The sequence below is a fragment of the Chinchilla lanigera genome, unplaced genomic scaffold (assembly GCF_000276665.1).
Source record: "Chinchilla lanigera isolate Chin_1 unplaced genomic scaffold, ChiLan1.0 scaffold00206, whole genome shotgun sequence".
Taxonomy (NCBI): Eukaryota; Metazoa; Chordata; class Mammalia; order Rodentia; family Chinchillidae; genus Chinchilla; species Chinchilla lanigera.
Window position 1 is genome coordinate 156,345 of NW_004955607.1, and position 27,554 is coordinate 183,898.

The following is a 27,554-nucleotide window of genomic DNA, read 5'->3' on the forward strand; positions in this document are numbered from 1 at the left end:
TTTTTTTCTCCTGAAGCAGGCCAGTAGTGAAAAGAAATCCTACTCACCAAGGGTGTGGTCTAAAAGGCTGTTTGTCCTCATTGTCCTCTCCTGTTTTTATTTGGTTCAGCTTGAGAACCCTTTATACTAAGAGACAGCAGATTGCCTTTTCCATATGTACAGTATACCTCACTATGATTATCTAGCACTCTGGCTCTTCCTTTGTCATTTACTTCTAGCCCAATTTTTGAAATATATGAAAAGATACTCTTTGAAATATCTGACATATGTTCTGTATCTATAATTGCATCACATTCAGCCTCTTGAACAAGGATCAGAAAAACAATATGAAGAAAACTTAACTAGGCATTTTGTGGCTACAGGTGTAAGTGTGAGCACTTTAGCCTTTATATTACTTTTTTCTCTCTATCCAGCTCTTTCTTCTCCTTCCTAATGTCCCTGCCTACCATCTTCTGTTTTTTTATTCTTTCTGTAGTGGATGACGTGAGTCAAAGCCCCCTTGACAGCTTTTTGTGAAGGCAGTGAGGTAGAAGATTTAATACCTGGGTGCAGGCAGACAGAGGGCAAAAAGACCATTTGGAACAAAGAAGAGTAGGCTTTTTTAGAGGGCTTAAAGGAGGCAAGCGACATTAGGTGAAAATGTCTGAACAAACATCAGTGGTTAAAGTTCTCAAAGTGTCTAGTGCCTTAGAGATCAAAGTTTGGTGCAAATGTATGGATGTTATCAAATCCAGGTGTCCTGAAGATTCTGTGTTTGCCAAGGGGAACAGCACCTGTGCTGTGCTAGGGTTTTCTGAGAACAGTGTAGCTGCTCACAAACAGGTTGGGTGCTGGGAAAGTCATGCCTGAGTTGAATCTGATATTCCTGTCTTTTTGTTATTATAAACAGAAAGAAAAAAGAAGAGAGAAAAAGGGAGAGGGTGTTGTTTCTCATAGCTGCTTCATGAGTGACACATGGCCTGAGTGGGCAACCTAGTGGGAAGGGAAACCTTGGAGAACTGTTTTGTATGGAGGGAGGAGAAGAGCAGCAGCTGCTGATTAGTGATTGTTTTGCTAAGGTCTTGTAAGAACTGTGACTGGAGTCTGAAAAGACCAGGCCCGAACAAGAGAAGGAGGATTATACAGACCAGTGGTCCTGCTAAGGGAAGGAACCCCAAGGCCCATTACCAGACATTAGTCCAATAGTTGGACACTGTCTAATTTCTGAGGCCCTTTCAACAAGCCTTTTAGCTGTATCTCATACTAACCCTGGCTGATTTGTGTAAAAACAGTATTCTTCTCTCTAGAACAGTAGCCACTGTTTTCAGCCTTTAGAGGTCTAGGCTTCTTTGGTTTTGGAGAATTACTGATGCCAGAGAATCAATTTAGGATTGAAAAGTAGCTATAGTCTTGGCTATTTTCTCAAGGCTTTGATACAGGTCTTGAGAGTAGGAGAGAAAGGTTGTTAGAGCAGCTATCCCTGCTTCCAATGTAGAGAGATTTCCCAGGCCAAAAAGGAGAAGAATTAATTGAATGGCCCGGCACTGTCAAACCTGGGCCTTTACTGTGACAGGCAGGCTCTGATTCCCTGGGGTTATGTCTATATTTAGTGTAAGATATACCAGTGTACAGGTCCTGGTCCAGTTAATGGTAAGGCATAAATAGGTGGAGGTCCCACAGAGGAAGAAAACACCTTGACTGGGTATACAAAATTGATTATGAGTGCCAAAAAGATATTTAAATTTTCTGACTTCTTTATCCCAAACACTTAATGTGCCCAACAGAACAGTGCCAGTAAGTGGTTGAAAAGGCCCTCTGGTTTCAGGAATTGGGGCTGTGGTTCAGTTTTTCCAGTGGAGGAAAAACCTTTTAGTGTCTATCATCGTCCAGTCGGAGGAACGATTGAAAGTGGGCCCAAGGAGGCAGTTAGAGTGGGTAGGAGTCTGAGCACAGGCGTTGCATGGGTGCATATCTGTGCATGATAGATGACAGCCATCACAGAACCAGCGTGTTTGTTCAGCAGTGGAGCGGTGATTGAATGGGGGCGGGTGTTTTCCTGTTTTTTTGGTGATTAACATGACCAGTGGAAGCTAACAAGGTTAATGTGAAATTACACTGGTAGGGAGAAAGGTGTCCAAGGAGTAACCTGGAAGACATATTGCACTGGGTGCAAAGAGGGGCTCAGAAAGTTAGGTCAGCTTTCATGGTTATTGGGTCATCTATAGGCTTATTTGTGTCTTTATAAGGAGTGAGATTTGTCAGGTAAGTTCGTAAAAGCTGGGCTGTTTGGGCTGATGTGTTGCCTCTTTGAATAGCATCCACAGGGGGAAAACTCCAAGAAGAAAAACAGGTCCATGTCTCCCAGAGGCCAGTATGTATAAATGGAGAGCCCTCTTATATGTGGGGATGGTAAGTGAGATTTGTGTTGGCCCATACCTGTGGTAGAACAGATATGGCCTCATACATGGCAGTAGTCATACAGACACAGAGCCAAAAGTCTTTAGTCACAGAGGGGTTAGGCTGGTTGACTAAGGAGTGGGTAAGCAGTACTGTTCTGTACAGATAGTTGGGCATTGGCAAGGAGACTGATGGAAGAGCATCTGTGGGAAATAGGAGGATTATACTAGCTAATGAGAATGTATACATAGGAAGCGATCCCATCTTGGAGAGAGTGGAGAGTAGGACCCACAAAAAGAGGCATAGTAGAAACAGGGTGTCTGAGGTCTGCCTTACGCATCATGGGCCTCTTCATATTAGTCACCAAACAGGAGGAAGGCAAGGATGAAAGAAAACAATGTGACCTCCTTGGGGGAGAAATCACACAGACTGCCCTGGTAAAGGGGATCTGTCCAGATGTAAAAAGACTGCAGAGTAGAAGTCTGAGAATGAAACCAGGTTAGATCTGCATAAACTGATTGAATAAAATAGGTGCAGTGACGGGATAGACAGTGACAGGGCATTTAGGTGTTTTCTGGAAGTCAGCCTGAGGGATGTGGCTGAGATTAATTGTGACTGACTTCCACGAGGAGGAGAGGTCAAGTGAATTGTGAGCAGGAAACAACTTTATCCTGGAGCAGTGAATCCACTGCTCAGGGTCTTTCAAACAGACAGCCACTGGAATGCTATAGATGACTGATTTGAGAGTCTTAAGTGTCCTCAATAATGAAGTACAGCTGTGCGTGTTTGCAGACGAACACCTGGAAAAGGGCCTTAATGTATGGGGCATTAATGATCAAGGATTCCTGAGAAGTGAGGATCCTCTCTCTTTGCCCATGTGGCAGCATGGTTGTGAAGTATGTGAAATTCCTTTTGGAATCTGTATAGTTGTTAACCTGTAAGCCTTTTGCTGGTGTAAGAGCATTGGTCAGAGCTCTCAATTCAGCCTGTTGAAAGGTGGTGGAGGAGGGAAGAGCTGCAGCTTCTATAACAGTCATGTGAGACAATTGCATATCCTGCTTTGGCCGGCAACATAGGAACTCCCATCAGTAAACCAAGTGTGATTAGGAGTAGGTAAGGGGAACGTGGAAATATGAGGAAAAGGTGAGGTTGTCAAGCAGATGAGGGACAGACAGTTGTGATGCCAGAAGGGACAGACTTCTGGCATCTCAGAAGGAGACAGAGTGGGTGTAAGATGAGAGACGGGATCAAAGTCAAGACCCAAGTCAACAGTTACTGGGGGAGTTTCTATAAAGAGTGCATATAACTGTAAGAGACGAGGAGTGGATAGAAGATGAGAGAGAGATGTGATGAGAATATTAGACCCTGCAGGTTATGAGAGGAGTGTAGCGTGGGTGGCACATGTCTAGTAATATTTAGAGCTTTTGTAAGCATTAAGGCTGCAGCAGCAGCCACTCAGGCGTAACAGTCAACCTAAGACAATGGAATCGAGTGGTTTGGACGGGAAAGCAACTGGGCATGGACTTGGCCCCTGGTCCACAACAGTGACCGTGCGACCACCATATTCTGTGTCATATATATGGAAAGGTTGAGTACAGTTTGATAAAGCCAAGGCTGGGGCTGCTTTTAGAGCTGCTTTTAGGGTCTGGAAGGAAGAGTGAGGAAAGTCCTTATGATCTAAAGGCTCAGCTGGATCCCCTTTCGTAAGCTTGTATAAGGGCTTGGTAAGGAAGACAAAGCCATAAATCCAGAGATGGAAGTATCCCCTCATCCTAGTCAAGGAGAGAAGTTGTCACTTCTGGTAGGGATTGAAATCTGAGAAATTAATCGGACATGATCAAGAGGAAGGGTTTGAGTACATTTGCGCAGAATAATGCCTAGATAGGTGACAGACAGAGAGGAGGTGTGGGCCTTATACAGAGACTTATGGTAGCCCTTTGTGCCTAACTGTTGTAAGAGTAGGAGGGTATCACTTCTGGAGGATTTGTAGGAGGGGCTGTGGAGAAGAGATCATTTACATACTATATGGGGTGGAAATTGGACAGGTGAAAGAAAAGCAAATCACGGGCAAGGGCCTGGCCGTAATTGCAGGGATTGTCTCTGAAATCTTGTGGGAGGACAGCCCAGGTCAGCTGTTGGGACTGGTGAGTGTCAGGTTCCATCTAAGTAAAGGATGGATCATGCTGGGTAAAGGCAAAGAGAGGCTGGGAGGAAGGATGTAAAGGAATGGTGAAGACAGCATCGTTCAAATCCAGGGCTGAGTAATGAGGGGTTTAGAAGATAAAAGGGATATGGGTTAGGCACCACAGGATGGATAGGAAGAACTATCTGGTTGATAGTGCAGAGGTCCTGCACCAATCTGTATGTGCCATCTGCTTTCTAAGTGGGGAGAATGGGAGTGTTACTTATAGCGAGAGTTGAGACAGTGTTGGATCAGGTGAGAGATAATTGGTTTTAGTCTCTTCAGAGCCGAGTTAGGGACAGGGTATTGGTGCTGGGAGGGATAGGGATGATCTGTCTTTAATGGAATAGTGATAGGTGTTTGATTGAGAGCCAGGGAAAGGGAGGAGGTATCCCAGACCATAGAGTTCACATCTGGGGAGGCAGTGTGGGCTTTGGGTGAGGCTGGAGACAGAGAGAAGAGAGCAGTGAGGAAAGTGAGATGAACACCAGGCATGGTCAGAGTGGCAGACAGTTTGGCTAGGATTTCTTGTCAGAGAAGGTGAACAGGGCAGGTAGGAACAGTCAGAAGAGTGGGAAAAAAATTATTCACTTAATTGACACCAAATTGAGGGAGCTTTAAAAGGCCTGAGACTTTGCCATCAGTACTCAGAAGTTGAGGCCAAGGAGACTGGTCCTTGGAAAAAAAGGTGGAATGAGTTGCCCCAGTGTCAATCACAGAAGATATGGACTTACCCTCCACTGCAAGAGTTACCTAAAGCTCAGTGTCTGAGATGGTCCAGGGGCCCTCTGGAGCTTCTGGGCAGTGTCAGTCATCTATCGCCCATTCGAGAAAGTCTGAGAGAGAGAGAGCTGGCCGGGTGTCTGGATAGCTGACTCCAGGGGTGAAGCCAGCACCAGGCACTCCAACTTCCAGTGAGGTTGCCCACAGGTGAGGCACAGCTTTGAAGAAATCCTGGGCTGCATGCATTCCTTAGCCCACTGGCCAGCCTAGCAGCATTTGAAGCATGGCCCTGAAAGTATACCCCTGGGTTGGGGAGCTCTGGTGGCACCCTTGGTGACTGACTAGGACTTTAGTCCAGCCTGCCCCAATGGATTTCTTACAGCAGAGGCAAACAGCTGGAACTCAGGTGCTGTTTGTAGGCAACTTCATCCCTATTATTGAAAACACTGAATGCCAAGTTTACTAACTCTTGCTGTGGAGATTGAGGGCCTGCTTCCACTTTCTGTAACTTCCAAATATGTGGAGTAGACCAGGTAATAAAATACATCATTAACATCAGTTGGCCTTCTAGGCTTTTTGGGTTTAGGGTTGTATAATGTCTGAGAGCAGCAGCCAAGTAGGACATAAACTGGGCCAGATTTTCATCTTTTGTCTGGGTGGTTTCCTTAAGCCTGTCATAATTGACTGCCCTTTGTGCTGCCTTGCAGGGCCCTTCAACTAAGCAGGTAATCATATAGTTACAGCTCCTTTGAGCAGGGGATTGCCTGTGCTCCTCTAGCTGGTTAAAGTCCCCGTTCTGTTGACCTGGATCATGGCCATAGCTCCTCCTGACAGTTAGGTTCAAGGCACCTGGGGTCATCCATGGTGGCCTGGGCCAGGGTCCAAACGCATTCCCATTCATTGGGTGACAGGATAGAGGAAAGAAGGATATTTAGGTCATCTCACATGAGGTTGGAAGATGGGGTAAGGTATTAAAATTCTTTGATATATTTGATAGGGTTAGTAAGAAAGGCACCTAATGCTGACTAATCCGAGATAAATCAGACCAGGAAAAGGGAACATGAGCCTGAACAATTCCTTCGTCTCCTGCCACCTGCCAAAGTCGAAATTGAGGAGCAGGGGGTGAGGAAGGGGCACCGAACTGGAGTGTGGATTGAGTATGGGCTGGAATTGGATGAGATATAGTGGAAGGAGGGAGTTTTGACTCAGAAGAAAGCACCAGATAGATAGATGGGGCAGGTTGCAGATCAGCTGGTGGCTTTTCTGGAAGAAGTGACACAGCTGTGCCAGCTGTGGTTGGAAGTTCCACCCGAGAAGCAGGGGCAGGAAAGTTGTCCAGCTGGGGAAGGGAGGATGCAAGGGCAAAGTGAGATCAGCAGGGTCCTTTGCCAGGGAGGAATTGGCATGCAAAGGAAGTGGAGGGGATGCAGATAGAAGAAAAAGGAGGAGAATTTGAAGAACACAGAGCAGGGAAACTACAAAATGTAAGGAAGGCCTGATAAGCCACTTCAGACCACTTCTTTAGCCTACCAGCAGTAATCATCCAGGTCTCCTAAAGTGGAAACATTAAACATACCATGGACAGGCCACTGAGACCCGTTGTCCAGCTGGTAGTGTGGTCATGCCATATTACAGAAAAATATCAGCTGCTTGGATTTCCAATCAGGATAGAGGCAGAGAGATTTGAGATTTTGCAGGAGTTAGGCCAGGGGCTATGAAAGGGGAAATGGAAGATGGAAAGTTCCCCATTGGAGTACAGAGAGAGTGGCAGGATCTTGGTGGACATCTCCAGTGGACCCAAAGCCTTAAAATGTGAGTGAATGACCAAGGAGGACTACTGTTGGTCAGACGCCAAAGGGAAACAGTCTTCCCAGGGGTACTTTTTGAGACCAGCGCTGGAGTTTAAAAAGCACAAAAAGCAAGGCCAACCTCTGTGACTTTATGGGAGAAGATAAAGGGCAGGTGGCAGGGAAGAAAGAGGAAGAGAGATGGGGGGCCTTACCCAATCTGAAACATCCAATGAGATCTGGCACGGCAAAAGCAGAGGTCGCTGTAAAAGCCGAGGTTTGAAGAACTGATGTTACTGAGTGGTCTCAGCCAAGGAGAAAGCAGTTCAGGAGAGGGCGTGGGTCCCCGCAGGCAGGCATGCTCTCCCGGGCTTCAGCACCAGATGTAACAGACGAATCAAGGCAAAGACCACTAAACAGGCTCTTGTGAAGGCAACGAGGCCTAAGAGTTAATACCTGAGTACAGGCAGACTGAGGGCAAAAAGACCATTTGCCCAGAACAAAGAAAAGTGGGCTTTTTAATAGGGCTTGAAAGGAGGCAAGGGACATTAACCGAGAAGAGAATAGACATCAGTGGTCAGAGTTTTCAGAATGTCTGGTGCCCCAGTGGTCCAAGTCCTCAGAGTGTCTAGTGCAAATGTACGGATGTTATTAAATGTCCTGGCACCTGGAAGATTCCATGCACTGCCTTTTCTTTTATGATATCCTGTGTTTCCTGAGGGCAACAGCGCCTGTGCCAAGCTGGGTTTGTCTGAGCGCAATGCGGCTGCTGAGGAACAGGCTGGGCGCTGGGAGAGTCATGGCTGAGTTGAGCCTGACACTCCTTTCCTTTCTTCATCCTTCTTTCCTTCCTCTATCTCTCTTCCTTCTACTCTGTCCTTTCCTGTTTCTTTTTAATTCCATCTCACTTCCATGTCTACTCCCACCCTCTCCTCCTTTTTCTTCTCTCCCCAATCTCTCCTTCTTTACTACCTTTTTGACTCAGAATTAGTTATACTGGGAATAGCACTCCAAATATTTTTAACATTTATCATCCATTAGGTAATGTCTTCTGCCCACCTTACTAATATCTAATTTGTATGTAATTTGATTCATTCTTTTAAAAATACATATTACCCTGCTTGATTTACAGTGTTTTCTTCAGCTTCTAAAGAAACTGCCTGTTTTATCTTTTTTCACTTTTGCCAAGCCTTATGAAGTGCTCATGTACTGTCCACTCTACAGATTTTGATATTTTGTCCATTTTATAGAAGTGGATATTTGAACACTGTATCCAGGTTTTTATTTATTTATTTATGTTTGTTTTCTGGTACTGGGAATCGAACTCACTACCTCGTGCTTGCCAGGCAGGCGCTGTGCCGCTGAGCTAAATCCTCAGCCCCCTGTATCCAGGTTTTTTTGACTTGACATTTCTCAATTAATCCATGGTCTTAGGAATCAGAACCTCAGTCCTGTTTTATAGATAAAAATATACTTTTTCATGGGTAGCTTACATTTTTAGGTATTCATCAATTAATGGACATTTCAATTATTTCTACCTTTTGGCTTGGATTTTAAGAATACTAAGAAGTAAACATTCATATTTTTGTGGACTTATGTCTTTTCTATATATATTTAGGGTATTTAGATTGTTTTATTCAAAACTCACGACACGTGAAATCTGCAGATTTACTAAGAGATAAACTTTATCTGAATGACTATGCAGAGTTAGGGAACTTAGGAGGAAATTAGGAGGAGATTAATTTGCTTTCTGGTGTCTTCCTATTGGATCCTGAAATAGGAAGAGGGAGCGGTAGAATACACTCATAAACTCAGTCTCTCACCATGGGATGTGCTGTGATTTCAGGACTTTTCACCAGAAAGGCCATCGCCAGGTATAATTATTCCACCTTGTCCTAAAACTTTGAGCCAAAATAAATTCTTTTTTTTTTGAATCTGAAGTATTTTATTCAGAAACCACAGTGGACTGAGAAAACAACTGTATATCTCATTATTACAGAAACTGGCAGTCACTGTATTACAGTGTGACTGCCCATTTTATATTTTCAGTAACTGATTTTGAGTTTTCTCCATATCCTTACCAACAGTCATTACTGTCCTCTTGAATACAGTCTTAGTGGCATTTTATTGTGGTATAACAAAGCTTTTGATGATGACTAGTGACAAACATGTTTGTAAAAACTTCAGATGCATGAGTTCTTTCTTTCTAAGAAAGAGAATTTTTTTCTTCCATTTTTAAGATGAGGAAACAGACATGATGTGATATTGGTTCACTATCTTTTCTTTCTTATTTAGAAAGAAAATGGTAAGCGTAGAAAGTTACCTGTCATTAAATTTGAGTTCAGTGAGAATCAGAAACGTACTTTTCTTTAGATGATTGATTAAAGATTACAGTGTATTTCAGGATAGTGGGAGGACATTAATGGAAAGAAGAGAAAAATTTGGTTTGGCATCAGTGAAATTAATTTACTACTGCAAATTTTCTGTTGTTAGAATAGGAGGGAAAAACACCAGTATGAGACAATGACCAGAGCCTTGGTCAATGTGCATTACTGGCTATCTTGTTGCAGTAAGCCAAAGTAACCTCTATTCTTTATTATTTACTGAATTTGAACAATTTTGTTTAGGAAACGAAATAGATTATGCATAAAACTTTTGTTAGTAGATGCATAAATATGCAGAAAATTTCATATTTTATTATTAGCATGTTTATCCTCTTAAAAATTGTATTCAGAACTTGAAATGTACCTTGGCTGGAGATTGCTTTTCTAGAATATGCAAGGATCTGTATGAAAACACAGTACTACAAAATATTAAAGAAAAAATAATTGAAGAGAAATTGGACTGTGCTAAAATTGGAATCTAGATGACTTATCTGTATTCTCATATCCATTGAGGAATTATTTTCAATAGCCAAGGTAGCAAAACAGCATAAATCTACTTCAGTGGTTCTATTTGTGACTTTTCACTTACTGTGAAAAATGACTCATATAACTTAGTATATGTGCTGCCAAAGCAAGCACTGTCTCACATAATTTAAGAGGAATAAAGATTTACTTTGGGTAGTTCCATAAGTTTCAGTCTTTGGTCAACCTGATTTATTGCTGATAGTCCTGTAGCAAGACAGAAAAATAATTACAGAAGTACATGGTGAAGGAAAATTGTTCAATCTTATTTCATCCAGGAAGGAGAGTGTGAGAATGAGAGAGACAAAGGTTTAAAGAGGAATGCCACATACCATTCTAGAGCATAATCTCACTGGCCTTCTTCCTCCATTACATCAATAAATTAATCTACTAAAGGGGTAGGAATCTGCATTATACACTTAAACTCAATTAGTAGTACAATTATCTTAGCTTTCTTGTGTATATATATAAATATTTTTTCCTTCCTTTCTTTCTTTTCTCCTTTCCCCCAGCCCAGCAGTTTCTTTCCCTTTCACAATATGCATTGTACCTTTCAGATTTTATTTACGTGTTTTTACACTAGGGAGACAATATGATGTTTACACATGTGGGTCTAATTTATTTCACTTATGAGTATGGTCTCTAGTTGCATCTGTTTACCTGTAAAAGCCTTGAGTATATCTCTTTTTATAGCTGAGTAGTACCCTATCATATGAAGATATCACATCTTTTTTATCCATTTTTCAGTTGATGGGCATTTGGGTTGTTTCCAAGGTTTAGCTATGACAAATTGTGCTGCTATAAACATGGGTGCACATATATTGCTGTGCTATGGTAATTTCAGTTCTTCTGAAAAAATACCCAGGAGGGAAATAGTTGGGTTGAATGGGATCTCTAATCCTAGTTTTATGAAGAATCTCCACTCTGATTTCCACTGTGGTTGTACCAGTCTACATTCCCACTAGCCTGGAGAAGGGTTCCTTTTTCCCCACAGCCCCTCCAGCATTTGTTATTGGTTGATTTTTTTGATAATAGCCATATTTTATGGGGTGAGATGGAATCTTAGTGTTGTTTTAACTTGTATTTTTTGAATGACTAATGATGTTCAACATGTTTTCTTATATTTATTTGTCATTTGTATTTCTTCATCTGAGAAGTGTATATTCATCTCAGATGCCCATTTTTGGATTGGGTCTTTAAATTGGGGGGGGGGGCTGATTTTTTTAATTCTTATGTGTTCTAGATAGAAGTTCTTTGTCTGAGGGACAATTGACTAAATTTTTTTCCCAGTTTGTGGGTTTTCTTTTTACTCTATTGGTGACTTCTTTAGAGGTGCAAAAACTTTTCAATAAGATGAGATCCCAATTGTTGATTCTTTGAAGCATTTCCCACGTACTTTGCTTTTTGTTCACAAACTCTCTGCCTATTCCTATGTTTTCAAGATTTCTACCTACTTTCTCCTCCAATAGATTTAGTGTTTCTGTTTTAATATTTAGCTCTTCAATCCATTTTGACTTTAATGTAGTGCACAGGGTCTACATTTAGTCTTTGGCATGTGGAGAGCAAATTTTTCCAGCACCATTTATTAAAGAGGCTATCTTTCTTCCAATGAACATGTTTGGCCCCTTTGTCAAAGATAAGGTGACTGAGTGTGTTTGTAGTTATATCTGTATCTTCTAATCTGTTCCATTGATCTTCAGGTCTGTTTTTGTGCCAGTACCATGCTGATTTTATCACAGTAGCTTTGTAATATAATTTCAAGTCAGGAATTGTGCTGCCTCCTACTTTTCCTTTGTTTCCTGGGATTGCTTTTGCTATTCTAGGCCTCTTCTGATTCCAGATGAACTTTAGGAATGTTTTCTCTAGATCTGTGAGGTATACTAATGGAAGTTTAATTGGGATTGCACTGAATCTGTACAACAATTTTGGTAGTATGGCCATTTTCACAGTGTTGGTTCTTCCTATGTATGAGGAAGGAATATCTTTCTCTCAATAAGTTTGTGTACAAGAACGCTTTTTATTTTTGAGTCTTGACTTTGTATCCAGTCATACAACTGAATTTGGTTATTAACTCTAGGAATCTTTCAGTGGATTTTTTGGGGTCATCCATAAAGAGTATCATGTCATCTGAGAATAATGATCATTTCACTTCTTCCTTTCCTATCCTTATTCCTTTTATTTCTCCCTCTTGCCTAATTGCTCTAGCTAATATTTCCAGAACTATATTGAATAGGAGTGGTGACCATGGACATCCTTGTCTTGTTCCTGATTTTAAAGTGAAAGCTTTCAATTTTTGACCATTTAGTATGATGTTTGGCTTTGATCAGCTTGAGGTAAAGGCCATGTATTCCTATTTTCTGTAGGGTTTTTGTCATGAATGAGTGTTGGACTTTATTGAAGGCTTTTTGGCCTCTATTATAGAGATGATGATGTGGTTTTTGTCTTTGACTCTATTGACATGGTGTATTACATTAATTGACTTGTATATATTGAACCATCCCTGCATTCCTGGAATGAATCCCACTTGGTCATGGTGTATAATCTTCTTGATGATTTGTTGTATTCTCTTTGCTAGTATTTTATTGAGAATATTTGCATCTGTATTCATTAGGAGGTTGGCCTGTAGTTCTGCTTTTTGTTTTTGTTTTTTTTTTGTTTTTTTTCTGGTACTGGGAACCGAACTCACGACCTTGCGCTTGCCAGGCAGGTGCTGTGCCGCTGAGCTAAATCCCCAGCCCTTAGTTCTGCTTTTTGGTCGAGTCTTTCTCTGGTTTTGGTATCAGAATATTACTTGCCTCCAGGAATGAACTGGGGAGAATTGCTTTCAATTTCATTAAAGAGTTTGAGAAGAATTGGTGGTAAATCTTCTGTAAATTTCTTGTAGAATTCAGCTGTGAATCCATCAGGACTTGGGCTTTTCTTCATTGGCAAGTTTTTCTTCATTGGCAAGTTTTTTATTACATTCTCAACTTCACTGGCTGATATGGAGTTATTCAGGATTTTTATATCTGCTTCATTCAGCTTTGGTAATTTGTATGTATCTAGAAATCTGTCCATTTCCTTTGTGTTTTCCATCCTATGAGAGTAAAGATTTTCAAAGTAGGTATTGGTGATTTTCTGAAATTCTTCACGATCCGTAGTGATTTCATCCCTTTTATTTCTTATTGCATGTATTTCAGTTTTTTCTTTCCTTTTTTTGATAAGGTTGGCTAGGAGTTTATTTATTTTATTTATTCTTTCAAAGAACCAGCTCTTCGATTTATTCTTTGTATTGTTTTTGTAGTCTCCATTGCTGGTCAGGGAGGCACAGCAACGACTCACCAGTGTTCCTGAAAATGTCCAGGCTTCAGCCCAGCACACACAGACACACTCTCTTGTTCCTGATTTTAAATTGAAAGCTTTCAGTTTTTGTCTAGTGTGATGTTGGCTATTGATGTGTTATAGTTGGCTTTAATCAGATTGAGATAAACATCATCTATTCTACTTTTCTGTAGGGTTCATATCATGAATGACTGTTGGACTTGATCAGAAGCTTTTTCTGCATCTATTGAGATGATCATGTGATTTTTGTCTTTGGCTCTGTTGATATGGTGTATTACATTTAGTGATTTGCATATATTGAATCATCCCTGCCTTCCTGGGATGAATCCCAGTTGGTCATGGTGTTTAGTCTTCTTCATGATTTGCAGCATTCAATTTGCTAGTATTTTATTGCAAGGTTTTGCATCTATGTTCACTAGGGAGACTGGCCTGTAGTTCTCTTTTTTGGCTGAGTCTTTCTCTGGTGTTGGTGTCAGAGCAATACTTGCCTCCAGGAATTGCTTCCCTTTGTACATCATTAAAGAGTTTGAGAAGAATTGGCATTAAATCTTTTCTAAATTTCTTATAGAATTTAGCTGTGTATCCATCAGGACTTGGGCATCTATTTGTTGGTAAGTTTTTAATTTTGTTTTCAGTTTCATTGACTGATACTGGGTTATTGAGGATTCTTTTGTCTTCTTGATTTAGCTTTGGTAATTCATATGTATCTAAGAATCTGTCCATTTTTTGTGTGTGTTTTCCATCCTATGAGAGTAAAGATATTTGAAATAAGGATTGATGTTCTGCTTAATTTCTAAAGGATCTATAGTGATTTCACCCTTTTCATTCCTTACTGCGTGGATTGAATTTTTTCTTCTTTTTTTGATAAGGTGAGCTAGCTGTATATCAATTTTATTTATTCTTTCAGAGAACCAACTCTTCAATTCATTAATTCTTTGTATCGTTTTCTTAGTCTTAATTGCACTAATTTCTGCTCTGATCTTTATAATTTCCTCCCTTCTGTGGGCTTTGGGCTTGGCTTGCTCTTCTTTTTCCAGAAGCTTGAAGTGAAGCATAAGGTTGTTTATTTGTGCTTGCTCTGTTTTCCTAATGTGAGAATTCACAGCTATAAATTTCCCTCTGAGGACGACAGGTTCTGGTAAGTTGTATCTCCATTTTTGTTTGATTGTAATTATTGTTTAATTTCTTCTTTAATTTCATCTGTGACCCATTGGTTGTTCAGGAGAATGTTATTTAATTCCCATGTGTTTATGGAGTTTTTGGGATTTCTTTTGTCAATAATTTACAATTCCATTACACTATGGTACAATAACATGCATGGGATAATTTGAATTCCTTTGCATTTACTTAAGCATGTTCTATGGGCTACTTTATAGAACATCCCATGTGCAGCTAAGAATATATATTCTGATGTTGTTGGGTGGAACACTGTAAAGGTCTACAAAGTCCATTTGTTCACAAGTTTAGTTCTGTTCTTTCCTGATTTTTTTTGTCTAGTTGATCTGTCTCTTTGTGACAATGTGGTATTATTGCTTATTTGACAATGTGGTGTTATTGCTTATTTGATTTTTCATGTCTGTTAAGATTTGTCTGATATAGTTGGGTGCTCCTGCATTTGTTGCATATATATTTATGATTGTTGTTTCTGGTTTTTTTTTTTTTTTTGGAGACGGGGTCTTGCTATGCAGTTCAGGCTGACCTTGAGCTCATTTGTAGCCCAGGCTGGCCTCAAACTCACAGTGATCCTCCTGCCTCAGCCTCCCAAGTGCTGGGATTATAGGCCTGCCCTACCACACCTGGCTTGATTGTTGTTTTTTACTCTTGCAGGTTTCCTCTAACAAGTATGCAGTGACCTTCTTTATCTCTTTTGCTCATTCTTGATTTCAGTTTCACATTATCTGCAACCAGTGTTACAACCCCCGCTTTTCTCTGGGTTTCTGTTGCATGGAGTATTGTTTTCCATCCTTTCACTTTCAGTCTGTGAACTTCCTTTTGAATTAAATGTGTTTCTTCTATACAGCATATTGTTGGATTTTGTTTCTTGACTCACTCTGCCAGTCTGTTTCTTTTCATTGGTCAATTGAGGCCATTTACATTAAGCGTTATAAGTGATATGATCTCCCTTTGGTGAGGGACAGCAAGTGTTCTTCTCTGTGTGTGCAATTTACTTCACTGTGATTCTCAAGCACTCTGTTCTTTGTCATCTACTTCTATCCTAATTTTTTTTTTTTCATTTTTTGAGACAGGGTCTTGCTATGTAGTTCAGGCTGGCCTTGAACTCACTATTAGTCCAGTGTCTTAGAAACTCTTGAGTCATAATGCGTAAATATGGCCCAATAATGTGGTATTTTATATGTATTATCCTAGTTCCTGTGCAGTGACAGGCCATTGAGAAATAACCAGAACAAGTAAGCAGCTAGTAAACACCTAAAATTTCATCATATGTCCACTAACAAAGATTCAACAGATAATCTCAATTGAATAATGGGATTCAGCATCAGGAAGATTCAAGCTTAAGGCAGCTACACTTTCTGGTTGTTTTTTTTTTTTTTTTTCCTGGTACCGGGATGCACTTTCTGAAAGGGAGAGGAACTTCTAAAATGCTTGAGATTAATTATAGAAATGGGGGCTGGGGATTTAGCTCAGTGGCAAAAGCGCTTGCCTGGCAAGCGCAAGGTCTTGAGTTCAGTTCCTGGTACCGGAGAAAAAAAAAAAAAAAAAAAAAAAAAAAATTATAGAAATGACTAGATAGGTCAGTTGAGGTATGAGAATCAAGACATTGTTTTAGAAAGATAAACAGCATGGAAATCATTAGGCACCAAGCTCCTTGTCTGTGTTCTACTGGAATGATGAGGGAACCTCCAGTGCACAGGAAAATGTGGACAATTCACATTTGATTTATTTTTTTCCATAAATTTTGTCATATAAAGTGAGTTTTTGCATCTGTGTTTCTCATAGCAAAAGATTGCTTTGATACTTTAAATTATTGTATAGTAGGGAGAGCTGTTAACCATGACAACTACAGAATATTGGAAAGCAAGTGCAGATGGTGTTGGGAGTTTGTTTTTTTTTCTGAGATTTTGAATTGGATTTTTGTAATGCATTTACTGGAAAATGTTTTGCATGCAAAGATTTGCTGAAATGAGACTATAATTTGTACATCTGAAGAATATTTGTAAAGTGCAAGCTTAAAGAAAGACTCATTTAGGATTTTGTGATTATTAATTGTCATATGCTCATTGATGTGCTGGAACCACCTAGTAGGTTAGTAAAGCTCTGTGTCTGCCTATGGATGATTGGCATGTAGGCCACAAACTAAGGAGGGAAGGCCACCATCGGTTGGCACCATTAAGTTTGTATCCTAGATGAAATAAAAAGAGAAAAAGTCTGTCTCCTCATTTTTTATGTGGAGGAATATTGGTATTTGTCATTGCATTTGGATGTTGATCCCCAATTTCTTCAGGTTTCTAGCATCATTTCTTCTGCCTTTCAAAGGATATTCTTGAAGCGGGAGAGTCTGAGAAGGAGCCAGACATCAGATACAATCTCTTAGGTTGGGCCTCTGTGCCTCATTCGGACATGTGCTTTGCTAATATCCTAAGCATCTGTCAAACCAATAAGTTTGATCATAGTTCTAACCATCACAGGACTCCAGATGAGAACTTTACTGTGATGAATGCTTTTAGTATTCGATTGATACTGCATTGGATCTATACATCAGTTTGGGGAGTATGGCCATTTCAGCAGTATTGGTTTTGCCTACCTAAGAGCAGGGGTATCTTTCCATTTTCTGATGTTTTCAGACTCCTTTTTCAGAATACTATAGTTTTTGCTGTAAGGGTCTTTCATTTCCTTGGTTAGGTTAATTCCTAGATTTTTTTTTTTATGCTATTGTGAATGGTATTGTTTCCCTAATTTCGTTCTCATTGATTTCATTACAATTGATTTTTATGCATTAATTTTGTATCTTCCTACATTTTTTTGTTTGTTTGTTTGTTTTTTCCAGTACTGGGAATTGAACTCACGACCTCACGCTTGCCAGGCAGGCGCTGTACTGCTGAGCTAAATCCCCAGCCCCATAGAATTTTTTTTTGTTGTTGTTGTTTTTCCCCTGGTACTGGGAATTGAACTCACAACCTTGTGCTTGCCAGACAGGCTCTGTGCCCGCTAAATCTCCAGCCCCCTTCCTACATTGTTGAAATTGGTTGTTCTGAGTTATATTTTGAAATTCATTATGTCTCCCATGTAGAGTATCAGGTCATCTGAAGATAATTATAATTTAACTTCCTACTTTCTTATATATATCTCCTTTATTTCTTTCTCTTGCCCAATTTCTGTAGCTAATGTTTTAAGTGCTTTGTTGAACAGAGGTGGTGAGAATGGGCATCCTTTTCTTATTCCTGATTTTAGAAGAGAAGCTTTCAGTTTTTCACGATTTAATATGATGTTGGCCATTGGTTTATAATAAACAGCTTTCATAAGATTTAGGTAAGATCCTATACCTGTTTATTTCAAAGTTTTTATCATGAAGTGGTATTGGATTTTGTCAAAAGCCTTTTCTGTATCAATTGATATTGTCATGTGGTTTTTATCTTTGCTTCTGTTTATGTGGTATATTACATTTATCTGTGTATGTTGAACCATCCCTGGAACTCTAGAATGAAACCTATGTGGTAATGAAGTATGATCCTTTTGATTATTTGTTGCATTGTTTGACAATGTCTTGCTAAGGAATTGTGCATCTCTGTTCATTGAGATCAGCCTGCAACTTTCCTTGTTAGTTGGATCTGTGGTTTTGGGATCAGAATGATGCTGGCTTCCAGAAATGAATTTGAAAACACTTCTTCCCTTTCAATTTCATTGAAGATTTTGAAGAACATTGGTCACTGATAGTCCTTAAAGTCTCTACAGAATTCAGCTGTGAATCAATCAGGTCCTGTACTTTCTCAATACCCCACTATCACAGAAAAAGATGAACTGAACAAAGTATCAGTATCAAAGCTGAAGTATATCTTTGAAGAAATCAAATTTAATAGATGTCTACAGAGTGTTCTACTCTACTACAATACAGTGTACATTCTTCCCTAAAACACATATTGAACTTTCTCCAAAATATCATATACTAGTCCACAAAGACTGCTTAAAAATATAAAAGATTCAAAGTCACCCTATATTTACTCTCAGGCCATGGTGCAATGAAAATAGAAGTCAACATTGGGGGGAAAAAAAAAAACAAATTTAGTAGAACTTGGAAACTTAATAGCATACTCCTGCACACCCAATGGGTCACAAAAGAAATCAAGGAAGAAATTAAATATTTTCTAGAATTAAATGTGTTTAATCTGTACAACACATTGGATACTGTGGTACACGGTGAAAGCAGACCAAGGCAGGAAGTTCATTGTAGTCAACGTTTACATTATGAAAACAGTGAGCTCAATTAAATAACCTAATGGGAAACCTCATGATATATGAGAAACAAGAAGTCATACCCACATCAAGATCAAGGAGAGAAATCATAAAGATCAGAGAGAAAATGAATGAAATTGAGACCAAAAAATACAAAAAATCAATAAATTGAAGAGCTGGTTCTTTTTAAAAATATGTAAAATAGAGAACCCCTTAGCAAAAATTACTAAAAGGAAGAGAGAAAAGACTCATATCAAAACAACTACAAATGAAAAGATGAAATTACAACAGTAGAAATCCAGAAGATAGTTGGTATCTACTATGAAAAATTATATTCAAACAATTTGGAAAACTCTGAGGAAATGGGCAGATTCCTAGACTTTTACAAATTACCAAAACTAAACCAAGAAAACCTAAAAATATTAAAAATCCCGTAACAAGCAAGGAAATTGAGGCAATAATAAAAGACAATGTTTTCTGTTGGACAATTGCTTAGTATTCTGCAAACAGCTATACAGGAAGTTTGTATCACATGGAGTAGTTTCCATTTAGTCAACTCTTTCTGGTTGTCACAATTGGAACAGATACCTTTACATGATGAGCTGTGCTTGAACCTTTTTTACAAGATGCTTTAGATCTGCAGTGCACTTAGCAATTGTCTTCTTTTCCTGCTGTGCATAACTCCTGTACACCACTTGCTTCTCCACCTATTTCATCATGTGTTCGTGTTCTGATGCATCATATTCTGCACGGAGATCTGATAGTTCAGGCAATTCTTCATCTCCATATATATAAGTAATCTCTAAGGTGACAGCATATTTCTATGGACAAAAAGTTAGTGACCCTTCTAAACCAGTGGCTGCTGAGACTTTTTCATTTGAATTTCATCCTGTATTTGCTTCCTGTAAGCTTTCTTTACCTTTTCTGGTTAGGCAATTTTTTGCTCATTGAATTTAACAAATTCTCCAAAAGAGATACATTTTTAAAAATTACAAAGACAAGTAGCCTTACTACAGATGTGATAGAAAAGGTATCTAAGGGTAATCACATATGTTTCTTTGGACATAAAATACAAGATAAATCTAGTTTCAAGCACACAGGTTCCTGTTATTCTGGTTTTAAGATAAAGAACTAGAAAAATTCCTCAGAAATCAGCTCAAGGTAAATTCCCACCATATTCAGGAAGATGGGAGGAACAAGTCTTGCCTGCCTTCTGTTAAAGGTCCTTATTGCCTGCACCATCCTTAGTTCTAGGAAGGCTATGTCCTTCAGACAGGGGGCCACTCTAATGTCAGCAGAAAGTACCACCTGGGACAGCATGGTCAACATATAGAAGGCAGCAGCAGTCTTATTATCCCAGTGACTGGAGGGTGACAGAAGCTGACTGAGACTCTTGGCAGGGGGCTTGGTGTTCTATCTTAATTTCATTGCCTTTCATTTTTCTTCCTTGTGTTTTTTCTGTACCCATTGATAGTATTTAGGATTTTTGTTCTTTAGATTTTATTGTATTGGGTGATGTTATTTAATTATTTAGTAATGTCTTTGGCATACTTATAATAATTTCATCTGGGTTGTGGTTTGTAATCTATGTGAAAATTGAACAGTAAAATTTGCTATTACTTTTAACACTGAGGGGTTTTCATTTTTATTTTGTTATTCTGTCATTTTCTGAAGATTTTCTCTTCTAATGTTTATACTAATTGTTTTTCATTTCTTTTGAAGTCACTGAAACAATAATAAGATGTACATTCATTTTCTTAATTATTGAAATCCTTAATATTTAAACAAGCTTTTCATTTGACATGTGCCGTTTAAAATATTTAAATTTAATCTCTAATTTTTAGGAGTATTCTAAGTATGTTTCTATTGTTGGTTTCTAGTTTCATTCCAATATGGAGGCCTTCCTTTGCATGATTGCCATTTCTTTGGATATGTTAAGGTCTTTATTGTTGCTCTGGACATAGTCTACATGGGTGAATATTACTTAAGAAAATTCTGTTACTCTACAGTTGTATTAGTGTCTTATGTGCTCCATCTGTGAACTGTGCTTAGAGACACTGCATAAATTTAATATGCTAGATAACCTGAACTCCTATTCTTCTGTGGCTTTAGTAATGTGTTAAAATCTATCATCAGAATTGCTATCTGTGATAATGTGCACATGAATGGAGGTAAGGGTTTGATGACCAAGACATGGAGTTAATATCTGAGGGATTCAACTTTAATTGAACTTTTTCTGAGTAAAGTTGAGATGTTCCTGCTGTGAGTCTTTCTGAAAATACTGTATATTTGTGATTTAGGAGGCAGTGACCTTTGAGGATGTGATAGTGACCTTCACCATAGAGGAGTGGGTTTTGCTGAATCCATCCCAAAAGAAGCTCTACAGAGATGTAATGTGGGAAACCTTTAGGAACATGGTGGCTATAGGTATGGATGACATCATTTTCTAATTTATACATTCAGAGAAAATTCCCCCCCCCACTGGTGCAGTTGCATTAATTAGAATGTGAAAACATTTTGATGAATATCTAAACATGGTCACTTTATACCATGAATCTAACTGGAATCTATAATTTTATGTAATATATTGATTCATTTTACATCTATATCTACAATTTAGGAAGAAACTGGGTGAACCAGCAAATTAAAGAAGAGTACAAAAATTTTTGGAGAAATCTAAGGTAAGTGGTACTTAGAAAACAAAGGAAAGTTCCTCAAGATTCAGAGTGCTAGTAGAAATATTAAAACCAAGCAAACTGTACAAATGACACCATGTTCAAATTTATATAATTCCACAAACATTCTGCAAATGTGTTTAGTTTGAGTATCTACAATCTGATATTTGAATATCTGAAATTTTCCAGTTTTGGAAACTCAGGTATATTGATTTATACAACAAATGATATTATCTGATATATTAGTGTATAAAAATGTTCTTCTATGATCAACATCATGCAAATGTATGAAATTGCATTTAGACATTAGGTATATGCATATATGAAATGAATAAATTTTGTGCTTTGATAGGTACCTGGCTTCAGGGTATCTAATTATGTATACATGTGAATATAAACATTCAGTATATATAGAATTGCTAACCTTGTAGCAGTAAAGTCATTCTCCTACATCATTGGTGGGAATGTAAGGTATACTCATTTTGAAAATCAATATGTAGATGTCTCAAAAAGTAAAAATAGAAATTCCATTTGATACAGTTATCCATCTCCTGAGTATATTCTCAATCGAGTTAAAATTATAGTGATAAATGCATACACATGATGAAAGCAGCATGATTTTCAATAGCTAAGTTTTGAAAATAGCCTAGATGTCCATCAATAGATGCATGTATAAAGAAAATTGGATAGATTCAGCATGCTAATGCATGCTTGTAAACCTAGCGTGCAGGGAAGCATAGGCAGGAGGATGACAAGTTGAAGCTCAGTCCAGGCTACTTAATGATTGATGAGAAACTGTCACAAAATAAAAGATAAAAAAAGCTGTAAGTGTGATTCAGTGCTAAGACCATGAATTTTATTCTCATCACAGGAAGGAAAAAAAAATCATGCAGTATATATAACCATAAAAAAGTATGAAATCACCATCCCATAAAGTGAAACTGTTGTCTTGGAAAATCAATAATGATAACGTGATCCTTTTTATTGTGATTTTTTTCAACAGAAGTGAAAACATAGAAAAATACTATGAATGCAAAGATTGGACTGAACATGAAGAAGTATTTCTTGGGACTTCAGATCCTAATGTGAACATCAAAAAACCTGGTTTCAATCCAGCTGAAAGCCTTAATTGTAGAAGGCCCCTGGTTGATTATTTATTGCTAAATGTCCCCGTCATAACTCACACAGGACTGAAACCATATGAGTATGAGAGATTAGAAGAGAAACTACATAAATGTAATGAACATGGGAAAATTTGTAGTAAATTCCAGTTGTTTCAAAAGCATGAAAGTATAAACTCTGGAGAGAAACCTTATGAACACAAGCCATGTGGGAAAACCTACTGTAATTCCATTGAACCTACTGTGACTCCTCATGCTGGAGAGAAACTTCTTGTGTGTAAAGGTATGCCTGCCTCCAGAACATCCAGTTATGTTCAGAATCATGAAAGAAATCACAGTGGAGTGAATCCGTATGTGTGTAAACAATGTGGAAAAGCTTTTATGTCTTTCCACTATTTTCAAATACATGAAAAAACACATACCAGAGAGAAGTCCTATGTATGTAAGGAATGTGGGAAAGCATTTTCCCATAGTAATTCTTTTTGCAAACATAAAAGAATTCACACTGGAGAGAAACCCTATGTATGTGAACAGTGTGGGAAAGCATTTATCACACGTAGTTATTTTCAAAGACATGAAAGGATACACACTGGGGAAAAACCCTATGTATGTAAGCAATGTGGGAAAGCCTTTAGTATGCACAGTAATTGTCAAATCCATGAAAGAATTCACACTGGGGAGAAACCCTATGTATGTAAGCAGTGTGGGAAAGCTTTCATTACATCTTGGCATTGTCAAAGACATGAAAGGATACACACTGGGGAGAAACCCTATGTATGTAAGCAATGTGGGAAAGCCTTCAGTATGCATAGTAACTGTCAAATCCATGAAAGAATTCACACTGGGGAGAAACCCTATGTATGTAAGCAGTGTGGGAAAGCTTTCAGCAGACACTATGATTGTCAAATACATGAAAGAAATCACACTGGGGAGAAACCCTATGTATGTAAGCAATGTGGAAAAGCCTTCAGTACACACAGTAATTGTCAAAAACATGAAAGGAGACATACTGGGGAAAAACCTTATATATGTAAGCAATGTGGAAAAGCATTCAGTACACACAGTCATTGTCAAAAACATGAGCAAAATCAGACCCGTGAGAAAACCTATAAGTGTAAGCAGTGTGAGAAAGCTTTCTGTTCTAAGTGTTTATTATATGAACATAAAAAAACTCACACTGCAGAGAAACCCTATGTATGTAAGCAATGTGGGAAAGCCTTTGGCAGACACTATGATTGTCAAATACATGAAAGAAGTCACACTGGAGAAAAACCCTATGCATGTAAGCAGTGTGGGAAAGCTTTCACTACACAAGGTCATTGTCAAAGGCATGAAAGAACTCACACTGGGGAGAAACCTTATGTATGTAAGCAATGTGGGAAAGCCTTTAGCAGACAAGGTACTTGTCAAATACATGAAAGAATTCACACTGGGGAGAAACCTTATATATGTAAGCAGTGTGGAAAAGCTTTCAGCAGACATAATGATTGTCAAATACATAAAAGAACTCACACTGGGGAGAAACCTTATGTATGTACGCAATGTGGGAAAGCATTTGCTGATAACAGTTCATTTTATAGACATAAAAGAACTCATACTGGGGAGAAACCCTATGCATGTAAGCAGTGTGGGAAAGCATTCAGTACATGCAGTGATTGTCAGATTCATGAAAGAAGTCACAAAGGGGAAAAACCATATGTATGTAAGCAATGTGGGAAAGCATTTAGTACAAACAAGTATTGTCAAATACATGAAAGAAGTCACACTGGGGAGAAATCCTATATAAGCAGGCCTATTTTGAAAATCCTGTAAAATTTCCTCTTGTAGTAGAGATCTATAGGAATAATATAAAGTGTTTGTTGTTAATTATATCAAGAATGTAATTTTACTCACTTTTTCATATTAGAGCCATTATATGCACAAAATTTTATGTGTTTCAACCTTCAAAATGTTACTTTTTGTATTTATATTTTCATAACTTTCAATTTGGTGGTAATTTTTCCATCAGTTTTACCAAAAAAAAAAAAAATACTGCTGTGAGTGCCCTTGGCTACAGACTGGGACCATAATGTTTTTAGATAGTATATCAAGGATTATAGTATTATATCAGTCCAAAAAGTGTAAATGATGATGTGAATTGTCAGCAACAATATTTTCAAAGGAATTTTTGTCAGCAATGGAGTTCTTTTGAGGAGAATGGTTGCTATTGCATGTAATGAAGCACATGCCTTTCTTTAATTCCCTGATGTTGTGATGTTTTGCCTAAAAACCTGACCTAATAGCATGAAGAAAAGCCTAACTCATGAGAGGTATCAGTTCAGTAAACGAGGAAATTTACAAATTTGATTCAGATTGTGTTGTTTTACTTGTTCTAGATATAAATTTTTGCAATGCTCTTTTTTCATTATCTGTAAGGACTGTGCTCTTATGATTGAGATATGTGACATTCTTTCAGTCACATAGACTTAACCAAGTTATGAACATTAAGCCAACTCTGGACTCCCTGACTTGTATTTTTTCCTTCCTTACATTTAAACATTGAAAAATTTTATAAAATGTTTTGAATACCTTTGCTCATGAATCCAGCAACTGCTCAGTTTCTCATGGGATTACATTGTGATGAACCTTTGGTAACATGAAAACATAAGTGGATGGTATACTTGCTTGTCCTGTCTTTAATTACGTTGAGACACATAAATTAGTCATGAAAATTTGGTGATATCTACATTTAAGTCTGTTTCTTTTTTTTATTTTTTATTTTTATTTTAAAGAGTAAAAGAAGTACAACAAAGCAGTAGGGGGATACACCGAATTATAGACAAAGTGGTAGGACATTATCAATGGTTGTTATTGTACCTATTGGTATCTTCAAGATAGTTTCTCAGGAAAACAAACAGACAAGTAACAGTGAGTTACAGACAGAAATGGCAGAAAGTTATCAATGGTTGTACTATACCCTGGTTTCTCCAAAGCGGTCTCTAGGGAAAATAAATAGAGCTATACATGAGTTATCAAATAATCATTGACTATTCTCAATGGTTTTTGTTCCAAACACATAGTAACAAACATACATCCACTTACAAAATAGCATAGGAGCAATACAAACATTACAGAGTTATGGACAGATTGGCAGGAAATCATCAATGGCTGCTGCAATACATGTTGGCATCCTCAAAGTGGTTCCTCAGGAAAACAAAGATATGCAAGAAAGATCCAACAAGTAGTTACAGCCCAAGGGTTGCAAAAAATAGCAGGTTACCTCCTCATCAGTGACTCCCCTCACTGAGCTGGAAGGAAGGCCAGGACTGAAAAGAAGGACCGAGAGACCAGCACCAGTGTCCAGCCACGGGCCGTCCACTTTCTCCTCTATGCTCAATTTTGCAGGGCTCCTCCTTCTCCATGAAGGCGGTTCTACAGAATCTGAATATTGGGCACCCTTGTAATCCAAGAAGTCTCGGTGCAGACCTCTCCAGAGCTCCACATGCTCCTCCACCGCAGCCTGTACAGTTAGGGGGAGAATGGCCTCCGGGGGTCTCCCCGGGTGCTGCACAAGGTCCTCCTGGTTACCAGCTCCCAAATGGCTCTCGCATCCCCAGTCAGCTCGACAACTGAGTCGTTGGGCGTTGGTACTCTCGTGATCCCCGTGTCCTTGTTCACCAGCTGCTTCTCCGCTGACTCCGGACCTTTCTGGCTCTCAAGGGCAGGGCCAAGAGCGACCCACTGTGTGGCAAGTTTTCCCAGAGGTTTCTCCATGTTGGGATGGTTCACGCACGTCTCTGTGCGGGCCTATTGTGTCAGTGCTTCTTTGTGGCATTGCGGTTCTTGACCGCGCACCATCGGCTGGCCCGAGGGCCAGCGTGTCTCCGCGCTGCTTCCCGGGCGCCTGCTGTCTGCCTTTCTAGCCAGACGGGGTGCCTGCTTAAGTCTGTTTCAAAACACCGCATGAAATATCTGATGTAGTTCGTGGAACATAATATAGTGCAGAGTACACTATCAATTTTTACACACTGCAATGTAACTAACTTCATAGTAGCTCACTTTTTACTGTCACCGGGAAGATATGTAGTGTATGTTGTTACTGGTTTTTCCAACATGTGATGGGATGTTTAAAATAGAAGGTACTTTATCCTGAGGACATTTACATTCCTACCATTTTTATCTTCAATAAAATCTTGCTGGTTCTCGTGGTGCATGCCTTACTCAAGTGGCAGTGAGAGGAAAATAAAATTGAAGCCATTCTGGAAAATTTCATGAGACCCTGTCTAAAAGTAAGTATCAAAGGTGTAATCATGTAGCTTGGTGCTTTAGTGCTCCTGATTTTATTTCTCAGTATCAAAATTATTTTAATACAATTGCATCTGTGTCCTTTTCTCACTTAACCTATAAAAGTCCAAGCCAGTTGTTCTGGTGCATTTGTTTGGTCCCAGCTTCTGGAGAATCCAAGGCAGGATGATCATGCATTTGAAGCTGCCCTGGAGTACTTAGCTAGATGTCTTAGCACTATATAATAGGTCTCTTTAAGTTAAAGGAAAGAAACAATTTAGGTTCAGACCTAAACCTAAGATCAGACAGAGAAAATATCACTACCTCAAGTCACGATTTTGTTGCTCAGGAAACATTCTTTTTATTGTAATATTTGTCAAGCACTAAGATGCCTGCATCATAGACTTAAAAAATATATGATGAAACATGAATAAGCTAGTCATCCCATGTTCTGAATAAAGTGGCATGAAAATACTATTTTTTAATACTGTTACTAATATTTTTGTTAGAAAATGAGGTGGGGTATCAAAAACAATGAACAAACTGGCTTATATCAAATTAAAAGAATTCCATACAGTGAAGAAATAACCTATATAATGGAAAAAAATTGCCAGCTACTCAGAAGAGTGATACCTAGAATATATAAAGAAATCAAAAAATATACTCCCAATATTAAAAGATGTAATTTAAAAAATGGGCTACAAAATAAATATACATTTTTCAGAAGTACATATTGCCCCTAACTACCTCAAAAATTCAGCAGTTTTGACCAGTAGAAAAAAATAAATTGA

The 27,554-nt window shown here is 38.7% G+C and overlaps 1 protein-coding gene across 3 annotated transcripts in view; it reads left to right on the forward strand.

Annotated features, from left to right (window-relative positions):
* LOC102002978 (zinc finger protein 14-like) overlaps window positions 1–25,216 on the forward strand; it is a 37,179-nt gene extending 11,963 nt beyond the window's left edge. For all 3 annotated transcript variants that reach the window (XM_013510112.1, XM_013510111.1, XM_013510113.1), the window contains 3 exons: window positions 21,005–21,131; window positions 21,325–21,385; window positions 22,383–25,216. In XM_013510112.1, the coding sequence (XP_013365566.1) occupies window positions 21,098–21,131; window positions 21,325–21,385; window positions 22,383–24,312 (2,025 nt within the window). In that variant the 5' untranslated portion in view covers window positions 21,005–21,097 and the 3' untranslated portion in view covers window positions 24,313–25,216. The remainder of the gene's footprint in view (window positions 1–21,004; window positions 21,132–21,324; window positions 21,386–22,382) is intronic.
* Window positions 25,217–27,554: the final 2,338 nt, after the last annotated feature.